This window comes from Myotis lucifugus, unplaced genomic scaffold (assembly GCF_000147115.1).
Source record: "Myotis lucifugus unplaced genomic scaffold, Myoluc2.0 scaffold_320, whole genome shotgun sequence".
Taxonomy (NCBI): Eukaryota; Metazoa; Chordata; class Mammalia; order Chiroptera; family Vespertilionidae; genus Myotis; species Myotis lucifugus.
The window spans coordinates 1214829-1230063 of NW_005871368.1; the positions used below are offsets into that span (position 1 = coordinate 1214829).

The 15235-nt window shown below is 40.0% G+C and overlaps 1 protein-coding gene across 2 annotated transcripts in view; it reads left to right on the forward strand.

The window, feature by feature from the left end:
• Positions 1 to 15235, forward strand: part of TM9SF2 (transmembrane 9 superfamily member 2) — a 64309-nt gene that overhangs the window by 6070 nt on the left and 43004 nt on the right. For both annotated transcript variants that reach the window (XR_002832097.1, XM_006100641.3), the window contains exons 2-3: positions 6011 to 6078; positions 8318 to 8411. Coding sequence is in view for 1 of the 2 variants with exons in the window: in XM_006100641.3 (XP_006100703.1) it covers positions 6011 to 6078; positions 8318 to 8411 (162 nt within the window). In the remaining variant the exon portion in view is untranslated. The remainder of the gene's footprint in view (positions 1 to 6010; positions 6079 to 8317; positions 8412 to 15235) is intronic.

A 15235-nucleotide genomic window follows, 5' to 3' on the forward strand; every position in this document is an offset into this window, starting at 1 on the left:
CGTTCTATAATCGAAACAAATGTATAACTCCAGCTTGAGATTCCCGCCGGCTGAAAGCCGGTTTCTGGGGTTTTGTTTAGCTTCTATATTGCAACATAGTACATAGTTGCTTAGAGTTGCAGCTCAGAGGCCGGCAAGTCAGGCGGGGAACATTGGAGTCTGCAGTCACTGGAGCAAGCAAGCCTCATGTTCGCTTCCAGTTGCCTGGCTGCCGGCCGCCATCTTGGCTGACAGTTAATTTGCATAAGGATATGCTGATTAGCCAATGGGAAGGGTAGCGGTCATACGCTAATTACCATGTTTCTCTTTTATTAGTGTAGATAGGATGTCCCTATTTTCCCCCTTTTGCCCCCTCTACCCAGCTCTTGCCCCCCACTTCTCTCTGGCCATCACTATACTGTTGTCTGTGTCCATGGGTTGTGCATATATTTTCTTTGGCTAATCCCTTCTTTAAATTCGCTTCTTTAAATTTTTATTTTCAGATAAGTGCTTATAACTGCACTATTATATATTTTCTATTATATCATTTAGAATTAAGATATTTTTTAATTGAACCCTTGTAAATTTGAGCACAATTTAATAAATTATGCTAGAAGCAATTAGGAGATTTTTTATGTAATGCATACACATTTCAATTAATATTTTATTTTTAATTTTTTAATATTTTAATTTGAAATAATCTCATACATGTAAAAAAAACTATAAAATACTACAGCATATTATATGTACCATTCACCCAATTTCTTAGGTGTTAATAATTTAAACATAACCATTATACAACTAACAAAATTTGGAATATATTTTTCTTATAATCTCTTTAATGTTACTTAATCCATTTACTTTGTTTTTGTTAATCTTCACCCAAGGATATTTTTCCATTGAATTTTAGAGAGAGTGAAGGGAAAGGGAGCGACACATTGATTGGTTATCTCCTGCATATGCTTTGATAGGGACTGGGGATCAAGCCAGCAACTGAGGTACATGCCCTTGACTGGAATCAAACCTGGCACCCTTCAGTCCACGGGCTAATGCTCTATCCACTGAGCAAAACAGGCTGCAGCTTAATTCATTTACTTTTAACCTATAGGTGTCTTTATATTTGAAGTGGGTTTTGTTTTTGATTCACCCTCATAATCTGTCTTTTAATTGGTGCATTTATGCCACTGACTTTCAGAGTGCTTACTGATAGAGTTACTACCATATCAGGTGGCTGCTGGGGCTTCTGGGGCGGCCGTGCCTTGCCACCCCGGACCTGCCGATAGGGTCCCGGGTGGCCTGCCTGCCCTGGATGGCGGTGCGCTGGCGGTTTGTGCTGTCCCACCGCCCTGCCTGCAGTATGCAAATTAGCTGCCATCTTTGTTGGCAGTTAATTTGCATATTGTGCTGATTAGCCTATGGGAGGAGTAGCGAAGGTATGGTCAATTACCATGTTTGTCTATTATTAGATAGGACTAGAGGCCTGATGCACGAAAATTCATACAAGAGTAGGCCTTCCTTCCCCTGGCTGCTGGCACCGGCTTCCCTCCTCCAGCCGCCAGCGGACACCTGGGACCCGAGCTGGCTTCCCCTGGGCGGCCCGCAGGCACCCAGGACCCAGGCTGGCTTCCCCCCAGCCCCAGCTTCGTCAGGAAGGACATCGGGGATGACCTCCGGAAGACATCCGGTCTAATTAGCATATTACCCTTATTATAGATACTAGAAGACTGATGCACGAAATTCGTGCAAGGGTAGGCCTTCCTTCCCCTGGCTGCCAGCACTGGCTTCCCTCTAGCACCCAGGACCCGGGCTTCCCTCGCAGCCCTGGCTTTGTCCGGAATGTTGAAGGTCGTCTGGTCTAATTAGCATATTTCGCTTTTATTATTATAGATAGTATTTCATTCTATTACTATACTATGGTTTGCTTAACCATTTCTTGCTTGCAGGGCATTTAGATTTAAATAGCTTTGCTAGAGCCTGAACCGGTTTGGCTCAGTGGATAGAGCGTCGGCCTGCGAACTGAAAGGTCCCAGGTTCTATTCCAGTCAAGGGCATGTACCTTGGTTGTGGGCACATCCCCAGTAGGGGGTGTGCAGGAGGCAGCTGATCAATGTTTCTCTCTCATCGATGTTTCTAACTCTCTATCCCTCTCCCTTCCTCTCTGTAAAAAAATCAATAAAATATATTTTTAAAAAAAATAAATAAATAAATAGCTTTGCTAGAAAGTATTTAGCAGGAATTACTTGGATATTCCCAAATATAAAATTACTAGTTCAAAGGCAAGAAGCAATTTTATAGCTCTGTTTAATATTACCAGGGTTCTTTGAAGAGAGATGAGTTTGCTTTACCAATGCCATTAGCTAAATGATTTCATGTCTCCACAATATTTTAAAATTTTTATTTATCAACTTAGTATCTATGTGATAGTGCTTAAAACATTTAAAAAATACATCAAACTATTTATTGTATTGTGTGTTCACCACCCCAAGCCAAGTCTCCTTTCATCACTATTTATACTCCCTTATACTCTCGTTTCCTTCCCCTCTTTACCCTCTGGTAATCCCTATGTTGATGTCTGTGTCTATGAGTGTGTGTGTGTGTGTGTGTGTGTGTGTGTGTGTGTGTGTGTGTGTATGTGGTAAGTTTGATTTAGAAGAGAGACCATAGAACTCTAAATTAAACTATTTCCATTAAAAAGTTTTTATGGTTGATTATGTAATCAGTCTTTCTAAGTATTTCTTTAGAATTTATAGTCTTGATTTAGGGTTTATCTGTAACTTCCTTAAAATGTTTAATGTAACAACTTTTCATGCTTGTAATAACTCCTTTGGGGACATTTTGAAAGCAGGAGTGAAGTAATTAAGTACCCCGTAAGGCTCTTTTACGTTATGTCAGTAATATTTTGGAGTTGGCCCTCTCTATTTAAGGCAAATTTCCAGAAGGAGAGGCACTTAATTAACTTTTGGATGAGGAATAAAGAAGTTTAGAGAGGAAAGTGACCTTAAAATTAATCAAATATTGTCCTCTCATAGTACATTGCTATTTTAATGATAGAAAATTAAATCCTGTATAGATTCCATGAGTGCCCCTAAGAACATATAAATAACTTTGTCATTTTTACTTTCTTGAGTGTATGCCTTGTTTCCCCATCTGGATTATAAATTCTTTGAAGGCAAGTAGAGGCCACGTCCCTGGGGCCAGGGGACCTGAGGCTGCGCCCCCCGCCCTGCGGGACTTGACGGGGGTGGGGCCAGCCGGGACTGGGTCTTGTGTAATTCCAAGGCACGCGCGGGTGGGCAGGGACTTGACTCTGGGTCCCGTGGCGCATCCCAGACTCTGACAGGAGGGAGATTTTCATATACATTTTACTGATTTTCTTTCATCTCTGACACTTCTATTATAGAGAAAGGGCAAATAGCAATATTAAAATATTTCCTCTAATTAATTTCCTTTTAATGTGCACGAATTTCATGCACCGGGCCACTAGTTGCTTGATAATAAGACTAAAAGTCTGCTCTCAACTTTAAAGCCTTTTCTTTTTCCAACTCTTAATTGTGACAATTTTTAAAATTCAAAAATGTTGAAAGGATAGTATAATGACCTGTATATCCACCAAGAGTATATCCCTGGAGTTAACAGCTGTTTATATTTTTCCCTATTTGTTTTATCTGCATGTGCATTTATATTTTAATCCTCATTTGAGGATGTATTTTATTTTTTATTGATTTCTAGAGAGAGAGGAAAGTAGGGAGGGAGGAGAGAGAGACAGACATTGATGTGAGAGAAACATCCATTGGTTGCCTCTCGTACATGCCCCATCCAGGAATTGAACCTGCAGCCATTTGGTGTTTGAGAAGATGCTCCAACCAACTGACCCACCTGGCCAAGGCTGTGTTTATATTTTTTAGGGATGAATGTCATGATGTCTGTAGCATACTTTTGCCCTTCATCAAAACCACATAAACTCATTAGTGTCTCATTTTCTTTCTCCTTCCTGTCAGTTTTTAACATTTGCTCTACTGCCATATTACAAGGATCACATTCTTGCTACTTTTCAAATTTTCTTGTTTCACTATAAGGATCAGTATTTAAAACAGAGTATTGTAGATGTAGTATATTTACAAATGTTGCAAATTGCTCTATTTTATGTTAAAGATATTATTACTTTTAATTTACATTTCTTAGCATGTTTTAAAGGAGATGATAATCCTTAAATTTTCAGATTTTTACAATTTAAGAAAGGAAGAATGAATGAAAGTGCTATAAAAATAGTCATGATAAACTGAATATCCAAGGTGTGTTTTGATTAGTTCACTGAACAACAGAAAAAGGGTGCATAATATGTGTGTATGTGTGTGTGTGTGTGTGTGTGTGTGTGTGTGTGTACGAGTATTTGGATTCTGATGTAACTTCATAGCAGTGAAAATTATAATTAGTGAACATTATTTTGTCAGAGTAAGCCATCAACTGGAATTTGGCCTTCACAACAGTTAATATATTTATGTATTCATGCATGTTGTAATGCTTATCTTTTTAGCTAAAATGACCAATGATAAGGTCTTGACTGTTTTATGCAGAGACACATTTTCTTTGTGTGTTTGAGATGGTGTTGCCATTGAATTGTAATTTCATTTGAGTAGAAATTTAGGAGTTGCTTATGACACTATTTTCAGTACTATATATAAAGACTAATGTCTGCCATCTTACAACATGAATATTGAATGAACATTTTAGTGGATAAGCAGTGTAGTTTAGATAGTCCCGATTCTGAATATCATAATTATTTTATTTATTTGTTTTGTACTTTATAAATGTTAACTCATCAATACCCCATATGAGGTAAATACTGTTATCCCCATTTTGCAAATAAGGAAACTGAAGCACCCATGAGGAAATACATTGTTAAATAATTTGACCAAAGTTGCACAAGTAGAATTTGAACCCAGGCAAGCTGGCCCCAGAGTCTGTACTCTTGCCTCTTATCTTTTGCCTCTTTTCCCATGGCAATGTATTATTTATTTGTTGTACATCAAACATCTTGTCTTGCTTTAGGATGTTAACAAGTATAGAGGATGGGCTGACAACACTAGTGAATGAGATTAAAATGACAAATGTGGCTTTATGCCATTGCAGGGAGCTTCATGATCACGAATTCCAGAGGCAGCCATAGCGGGCTAACTATAAAAATAGCTTGTCCCAAGTATATAACTCCTATTTAGTTGTTTTTGGTTAGCACACCAATTGCTTACTTGCTTCTTCAACTAAAGAATTTTGTCATGTATAGCAATGAATTCATGCTAAGAGAGTGGGTATGTGTTTTGGGTTCTGTGGGAAAAAGAACCTGAAATATACCTTGGAGAAATTTTGGGAGCTTTGGTAAGAAGATGTAGCTTTAAATTAGCCCATATTTCCTAGGAAACTGATACAGCTTTTCTTTCCCTCCCCCATTGTTGAACTTGATCTCATCTTGTAATTTTCTTTGCTGTTATTACCACATAGTTCAGCATTCTCAAAGTGATTGAAGCAGCCCTCCAAAGTTAGCCCATGTTGTCATTGTCCATCTTCTGTTTGTTTACAATTACACAAGTGCATGGGATTCTATTTCTGGTATAGCTGATCTAGAAATTTCTTACCAACTTGATAGCATATCTTTATTGCAATGAGAATGTTTTAAAACAATTAAAAAATAATTTTTGTGCTGCAGAATGAAATACTGAGTTTGAAAATCAGATTAAAAAAACTATATTGATGTAGTGAATGATTTAGTTAAAATATTTATTTTTTTTAAAATTTCAGAACTTAAAAGGCATTTGGAAAATATTGGCTACATTTGCACTTCTAAGAATTATTTTGGTATAATTTAAATGTATATAAGTCCCACTTAGTGAATGGTTTTATAAGAGAATTGTTACAGTGGGTTGGATATAATGAAATTTCACATTTTATATATGTCAAATTCATTTTAAATTCTAAGCATGACTTAAGTTTTGTTTTCAGTTGTTTATATTCTAATTCTGTGTTTCCTTATTTTCAGGCTGACATAGAGCTATTCGTGAACAGGCTTGATTCGGTGGAATCTGTTCTTCCTTATGAATATACGGCGTAAGTTTTCAGCTTGGTTTTTATATAAAATTTTATGTGACCCATCAGAATTTTGTGCATTTAGAATTTTATTTTCTCCACAGATGTAGGAAACACATTGTTAAATAAACAAATATATATAAATTTACATGCTTTTAAAAATGTACAGGGCCTGAAAACATTTTTAAATGGGTAGTCTTTATTATTAAAATGTAAAATGTGTTTTTTATGTCACTGCAATACAATAGAAGCAGAAACTAAAACAAGGGATTTCCTTTTTCATCTGTGACTGGACAAAGAGCCATTTTGTTCTCTTTTAAGTTTTTTAATAATGCCCCCCCTCCCATTTTTAAACAAAATCCTATATGCCACATAATCAGTCCCCAGAAATACTTACTTTAATGTCTGCTCCTCCACATTTTTTCTCTGCATATTCTAACTTATATAACCACATTTATACATTTTAAACAAAATAGGTTCATACTATTATACTTGATTTGCACCTTGGTTTTCTCACTGAATCTTTTTGGGCATCTTTTCATGTTAATATGCAACTACCTCAGTATTTTTTTTAAGATATATTTTATTGATTTTTTTACAGAGAGGAAGGGAGAGGGATAGAGAATTAGAAACATTGATGACAGAGAAACATCGATCAGCTGCTTCCTGCATACCCCCTACTGCATACCCCCTTGACCGGAATCGAACCTGGGACCCTTCAGTCCGCAGGCCGATGCTCTATCCACTTAACCAAACCGGTTAGGCCTACCTCAGTATTTTTAGTAGGTGTTTGTTATTCCTTTGTGGAGATTTGTGTCCATGTATGATCTGTTTCACTAATTTTCTGTTTCTGAACATTTGGTTATTTCCATTTTTTAATATTATTAAAATGCTGCATAATACCCTTTATGCATTTGACCACTTTATACCCCATTTGGTGTAGAACATAGTTCTTAAATTTTAGTTGGTTTCTAAATTTCTCTGGTATCTAAGAGTTTTTGAAAAAAAAAAGTGTTTACTCTAGGAAAACATACACACACAAAAAAGTAAGAGTATCCTATAAGAATTCATGTTCTTAAATATGTATGAGAAGAGAGTACAAAATTCATGAATAGATGAACCATAATTTATATTAAACCATGGAAACTTGAATGCTTTTTCTAGTTTTTGTTTGTTTTATTATATAAACAAACATCTCTCCTTAAATCTTTGTGAATATTCTTGGGAAAACTCAATGGATCTCTCAATCTAGTAGATGGAGAGTCTTCATTTTGGGCTTTCCCAGTCCCAGTTTTTTTATCACCTGAGATTCATCTTCCTCTTAGGGATCTAACTGATTTGTAGCCATCACTGTGCTGGTCTTAAGTACTTCCATATCATTCCAGTGTGAACACAGAATTGTCTCTTAGTTTTTTTTGTTGTTTGGTTTTTTGTTAATCCTCACCTGAGGATATTTTTCCATTGATTTTTTAGAGAGAGTGGAAGGAAAGTGGAGAGACAGAGAGTAACATCAATGTAAGAGAGACACATCAATTGGTTGCCTCCTACACACAGCCTGACGGGGGCCTGGGATGGAGCCTGCAATCAAGGTACATGCCCTTGACTGGAATCAAACCTGGAACCCTTCAGTCTGCGGGCCGACACTCTATCCACTGAGCCAAACTGGTCAGGGCTGTCCCTTTTTTAATAGCAAAGTTGAAAGTAGGCTGTAATGTTTAAACAAAACTTTATTAAAACCTGGTTAGTAATACAAAGGAATTACAACACAGAGAGAAGCTTACAGCTGACTCCATTCCCAGAGGGTCTCTCCAGCCATGCTTCTCAGATTTGGAATATGTTGGCCAATATATCAGGATGAGGCAGAAACCCAAGGAAAATTGACTCATCTTCCGGAAATGTCATTATTAAGTAAAGATTTGGATTAGAAAGTTAAAACAAAAGGAGATAAATTATGTAAAATTCACTTGAAGAATAAGGATATAAATCACTTTATCATTGGAATGAAAAAAATACAATGTGTCAGTTACAAAAATTTTATAATTTACAACTCAGTGTAAATATTTAAAAATCAAAGCATTCTAAGGTATAATTTTTAGGTGTTAGGTCTTTTTTTGTTTTGTTTTGGGGTGGTGTGGTACATGGAACTTGGAGTATGAATATATTTCTTACTCATTTATTGGAAGTGCTATAATGATCAGCACCTAATCTTTATTTCACTGTTTCCTTTTGTGTTTAAAAACTTAAATATTCTTTCCCCCAGGTTTGATTTTTGTCAAGCATCTGAAGGAAAACGCCCATCTGAAAATCTTGGTCAGGTGTTATTTGGGGAAAGAATTGAACCTTCACCATATAAGGTTTGTATTTAGTGTTATATGTTATTTAATTGAAATTTTTTTCTTACAGAAAATGTTGAGATAACTTGGCTCTCATAGCTAAAGAGGAAATAATTTCTCTTTTGCATACAGAAATAGTTTCTTGTGTTTTTTAAAAAAATATTTTTTATCGATTTCAGAGAGGAAGGGAGAGGGAGAGAGAGCTAGAAACATCAATGATGAGAGATAGTTATTGATCGGCTATCTCCTGCATGCTCCCCATTAGAGGTTGAGCCTGCAACCCGGGCATGTGCCCTGACAGGAAATGGAACCATGACCTCCTGGTTCATAGGTTGACACTCAACAACAAACTCTGCCAGCCGGGCAGAAATACGTAGTTTCTTAAAGTTACAGTTTAGTAGGATCCTTCCCCTTCTCACGATATGTCATGGATAAGTTCGTCTTAACAAACACTCATACAACCAGTATTATAATGATAAAGTGGCAGCCTGAAGCACAGTGCTCAGACCCCTGCCTCACCTTATAGAGGGACCTGGAACCCAGCCTTCAGTCATGAAAAGTAGCCCTCAGCTGTTCCATATCTCCTTCCCCTCTTTGGGCGCAGTGTCCATAGACTTTCTCTATTAGCAAATATAGCAGGGCTTTGACTCCTTCATTGGGTTTTTGGGAAGCTAGCCTTTCTGTTTTGACCATTGAAAGTATATTTGGAACATCTTTGATATATTTTTAGGACATCAGTTAAAACAATCTATGCACAATAAGATATTCTCTTTAAGATATGTACTCATCATCACTCAAAATTATTCTACCCTTTAAATCTAGTATCTTTTAAGTCTATTATCCTTCTATATTGCTCAGTCCTGTGTTCATTTTACATCTGCTCTCTTGCTGCACAAAAAATAATGGTCTCTCTTTTTTAGAAAAATTAAGCTAGTCTAATAAAAGGGTAATGTGCAAATTAACCGTCACTCTGACACAAAGATGGCGGCACCCATAGCAGCCGGGGCGGGACGCCTGCGTCCTGTGTACCGGCCGCAGAGGGAGGGAGGGCTGCGAACACAACGCGGGGCTGCTGGGCTGGGGGCGTGCTCCCGGCGGCCGCTGCGCAGCTCGGGGCACGCCCCCAGCCCAGCGGACACAGTGCAGGGGGGGCCTCTGCGCATGAGCTGCAGAGGAAACACCTTTTCTGACCGCTCATTGGCTAAGCTCCCTATACACCACCACTCGCAGTGTTCTTGGTAACTTGGGTAATAAGAATCCAAGAAGGTGATCTAGGGTTTTTCCCCCCTCAATCCTGGAGGAAAAAATGAAGGTCCGCTGCTGGAGGGGCTAAGAAAGGTCATTTCCTGCCCTAGCCGGTTTGGCTCAGTGGATAGAGCCTCAGCCTGCAGACCACAGGGTCCGGGTTTGATTCTGATCAAGGGCATGTACCTAGGTTGCAGGCTCCTCCCTGGCCAGGGCCCAGGTCAGGGCTCATGCAGGAGACAACCGATCAAAGTGTACCTCACATTGATGTTTCTCTCTGTCTTTCCCTCTCTTCAAAGCTCTCTAAGAATCAATGGAAACATATCCTCAGGTGAGGATAAAAAAAGAAAGAAATGTCATATCCTATGAAAGACACATCTTGAAAATGCCTAAAGAAAGTTGTTATTTTTTTGTGGTGAAGGGACTGGAGTCTGTGTTGATGAAAACACCTTGGCGGCTGCAGCAGTTGCAGCAGCAGCGGGGTGATGGGGCTGGCGCCTTCCCCTCATCAGCCCGGTCACCTCCCACAGAGGGAGGCCAGGCTGTGGCTAAGGCCCGCTCCTTATGGGGACATCCCCTGAGGGCTCCCAATCTGTGAGAGGGGGCAGCTGGGCTGAGGCCCCCCCTCCCCCCCGAATTTCGTGCACCGGGCCTCTAGTTTGTAATAATAATGTATCCCTATATAAGAGCAATAGTACAGAAGAATATAAAATGAAGACTAAGTCTCTTCCTTCTTGTTTCACATCAGTTTCTTGGTTAATCTTTCCTGACATTTTCCACACACTTACAAGCATATATAAATAAAGTTAGATGTGTTTTAACATATTCTTCACAGTGCATTTTTCCTTTAACTCTCTATCTTGGTCATCTGTTCACATAGAGCACTCCTTTTATTTTTTATTTATTTAACTAGTGACCCAGTGCACGTACTTATGTACATTGAAAAATTAATTAGAAGAAATATTTTAATATCGCTATTCGCCCTTTCTCTATAATAGAAGTGTCAACCAAATTCACGATCGACAATGACAAATTGAAACACACGTGCAATTGGCACCATGTATTGCGCATGAGTAAGTCAACTTATCCTTTTATAGATATAGAACAAACTTGCTTAATTAGACCTGCTTTCTGATTTAGCTAAGCTTTTTTCAGCCCAATGAAGCACCCCAACTTCTATTTAAGGTAATCGTCAGCAACACAGCAGTAAATATCAACATGAAGCAGATTATTACTGTGGATCACACAGGGAGAACAAAGGATAAAATATTTAACTGTAGCAGTGTTTGACTATATTCTGTGCAGTGAGAAAGCCTGAAGTCACTTTTAAGTTCCACCATTTCTTACTTCTTTTCAGTCAGGTCAAGTTTCTAAACTTTCTAAATCTTCGTTTTCTGGCCAATGAAAAGAAAATAGGATTCTACCGAGTCTCCTATCTACCTACTCCAGGATTTCTGTGAAGATCAAATTAGATGAGGCACGGGAAAACGCTTCACAGACATTTGGTTACAGTGTGAAATGTTTGTACCTGGCTATAAAGCAAGCCGTGTTCCTGGGCTGAATAAACTGCAAGGAGGCCAGTCGCAGGGAGAGCAAGTTGGGCGTTGCTACGTGACATCATTACCTGATGCCCACAGCCACCGTTTCTGGGCTGGGCTGGGCTGGGCTGTGGGACGCATTTTGCACCATGGGGGTCTTGGCAGTTTTGGCTGCGATTTGGTGGGCTGTTGCTCCGGGATGGTGGCGGGGCCTGTGTCCCACTTGGGGGAAGCCGAGTGCTTCTTTGTGGACACCAGGTCCGCGGTGCCGTTTCACTGTAAATGGCCAGTGCGTGTCACGGCAGCTCCATCATTGAGCGTCTGCCCCCTGGTGGTCAGTGCGTGTCACAGTGAAATAGGAATTTTGGGGGGTGAAAAAGACAGGTTTAGGAAATTTTAGAAATTAAGGGGACCATGGAAAAAGCACAGGGCTGCAGAGCAGCAGAAGGTATATTTCCATAGAATAGGAAAGCTGAAAAGCTGCAACAGGTACATTTCCATAGAATGAGGGAGCTGGGAATAGCAGGTCTATATTTACGAAATAAAGGGAAGGAAGCCCCTCATCCAAAAGGAGAAGAAAGCCCGAAAGGAATAAGAAAACAATAAGGAAGGAAGGGAGGAAAACCTCACACGTCCCATGTGAAGTACACCTTTGAGCTCAGGAGTTCTATAGTAACCAGTCTAAGGGAATAGTGACCAATCAGAGGGGATATCAAGGCACAAAGATAGACAGCCTTTATAAGCTGTAGGAAAAAGGAACTCTGGGACTCTTTCCCCCTCCCCACGTGTGAGTCTGTGCTGTGAGATTCTTTCCCTTTCTCCACATGGGAGTCTGTACTTGTTCTTCAATAAATTTCCACATTTGCTATACCACCTTCAGTCCGTGGATTCATTCTTTGACTCCATCGGACAAAGAGCCCAGGGACCAGTCTGCCCAGGGGAACACCATGTGTTCCAGTCCAAAAATTCCGTTTCATTAGCAGCTGGTCGGATGGTTCGACACTTAGCATATTAGTCTTTTAGGTAGATAGATTTAAAAATATATATATGTTCTTATTGATTTTTAGAGAGAGAAGAAGGGAGAGGGAGATAGAAACATCAATGAGAGAGAAACATTGACCAGCTGCCTCCTACATGCCCCCTGCCTGGGACCGAGCCTGCAACCCAGGCAGGTGACCTGATCAGGAATCAAACTAATGACCAATTGGTTCATGGGTCGACACTCAACCACTGAGCCACACCCAATCAGGCTGAGCACTCATTTTAATGGCTCGACCCCAAGTTTTATTCTCCAGCCTGACAGCTCCATCTCTTGGCTTCATATTCTTCTCTTCTATGGCTTATACCCAGTGATTAGCTGCCTTCCCTACTTTCTCACTAAGCACCCTCATATATCTCCCTTGGCACTTCATTACCTGAGCATCTCTCTGTCCAGCAAATCCCCAAGCCTTGTTTAGTCCCACTAGCCCTCTCACTCCCTTTAAGCTCTGTACCTATACCTGAAGCTCTGGGAGAAAAGACACATAATTGTGCACGCTTAATTCACAAGTTTTTTGTAGTTTTCAACCATTAGTCTATCCTCTTAAAATAATCTAATTGGAGATTTTTCTACCCTAAAGATGCCAGTAATTTAAAAAATTTTAAAAACACAATAGGTCTAATGGGATGAAGTCATTGGGAAAGGAGGAGCTCAAAGTGTGTGGACATGAGTTGTATTGAGTAAGGCAAGCATCTTAATTGTGTAATATCTCCCCAAGGTGATATTTTAAAAGATTACTTTAGGAGTTATTACATTCCTTTTTGTAGCATAGGTAATTTTCAGGCATATTTATTAAATTGTGCAATGAGCCCTGGCAGGTTTGGCTCAGTAGATAGAGTGTCAGCCCGAGGACTGAAGTGTCTCAGGTTCAATTCTGGTCAAGGGCATGTGCCTCTGTTGCAGGCTTTATCCCCGGCCCTGGTCGAGGTATATGCGAGAGGCAGCCGCACATCAGTGCTTCTCTCTGTGTCTCCCCCCCTCCCGCTCTCTCTAAAAATCAATGAAAAAATATCCTTGGGTGTGGATTAACAAAACAAAACAAAATTGTGCAGTGAACTTAAAATACTCCTATGTACTCCTATGGTCTCTCAGACCTAGCTTTCTGTTTATCTCTTGGCCTTCAGAAATGATGGGAAGGGGAAAGAACATTAGTAACACCTGAAAGGGCGAGGGCTATGCCCTCCATCTTGCCCCGTATCCTCCATGTTGGGGCAGTAGCCATGTGCTCAGGAAGGTACCTTCTTCCCAGAGGCCCAGGCCTCTGCTGGCCACGCCCGGGATTTCTTTAAACTGACCAATGACAGTCAAAGAACGTGCGCGCCATAGCCTGTGTAACAAGACCCAACTTGCGCCTGGCCAATCGGCAGGGCCCACGGTCATCTCTCCTCCCCTCACTCCACCCCCCTATTAAAACCCTGTTTTTTCTCATGGCGGGCTCTCTCTCCTCTTGCCGTTGCATGGAAGAGGCTGGGAGCCAGACCCGGGTCTGTAATAATAATAAAGGACTCTCTGCTTTTGCATCGGACTTGGCTGGCTCCCTGTTGGTCTGTTGGGGATCTTGAAATCTGGGCATAACAACACCTTCAGTGAACTTAGGTGACAGCAAGAGTCTCTAGTAGTAAAGAGCCCTTAACAGCAGTAAACAGGAAAGAGCAGCAAAATATTCAAACCCATGGAGAAGTTTTATCCCTTTGGGGCAGACTCTCCCTTCTCCCCCTCCCCCCCCCCCCATTACTTCCTTAGTAGGATTCCCCTCAGGGTATATTTATTTATGTGTTAAGACCATGCCTTGCTCATGCAAAAGACCCTTCTTTTAGGCCTAGTGCTAACGCCGCCTCAGATTTTTTTTTAAGTGTCGTTTTTAAAAAAATATATATTTTTATTGATTTCAGAGAGGAGGGGAGAGAGAGATAGAAACATCAATGATGAGATTGAATCATTGATCGGCTATCTCCTGCATGACCCCTGCTGGGGATTGAGACCTCAACCCAGGCATGTGCCCTGACCAGGAATCAAACCGGGAACCTCTTGTTTCATGGGTTAATGCTCAACCACTGAGCCACACCTGCCAGGCAAGAGATCAGTTTTTTTTCAAGCCAGCCATAAATGTTTTGAACTATATTTTTCAATATTGATTTCAATATTGATTCTTTGTCCTTTATTTTAAAAGAATTTAGCTTTATATTAAATCTACAGTAAAAGAAATGTTAACGAACAGCAACAAAACAAAACCCCAAATCTGTTTGCCATTTTTTACCTATGATTTTAGTGGAGGTCAGAAGAACAGCAGTATATGACATTGTGTGTGTTATGTGAAGCTGGAGCCACACTTCATAGAATCATAAACTCACAAGTCTCACCATTCATATTCACTTATTCACTAGTTAACACACCTGTTGAATGCCTTTCATGTGCCAGGTACTGTGGTAGGTGTGAGATATTGCAATGAACAAGACGAAAATCTCTGTCCTGGTGGATCTTATATTTTGATGGTGAAAAGGAGGAAACAAAATGATTACTAAAATATATAATAACATATAGTGTATAAATTGTTCATGTATAAGCTATTGAAAACAAATCAGAGAAGGTAGTTCGAGAATTTGTAATTTTAAACAGGACAGGGAAAGTCTCACTAAGAAGGTGACATTTGAGCAAAAGACCTGAGGCAAGTAGGGGAGTGAGCCATGTGAATATCTGACGGGAAGATGTTTTAGGTAAAGAGAGGAGCAAATGAAATGGTCCCAAGATGTGTGCTTGCCTGGTGTATTCAAGGTACAGAAAAAAGTTGGTGCAACTCGAGCAGGTGAGCAAGATAGAGAATAGGATATGACAGCAAAGAAGTAACAGGACCACATTATATAGTGACTGATAGGCCATTGTAAAGACTTTGGCTCTACATCTGAGTGAGCTGGTTAGCATTGGAGAGTTTTGAGTCAGCTTAGATTCAACGAGATCGCTAGGGTTGCTGTGCTGAGAATGGACCGTGGGAAGGGGAGGGAAGAAGCCAAGAGACCCCTAGAACT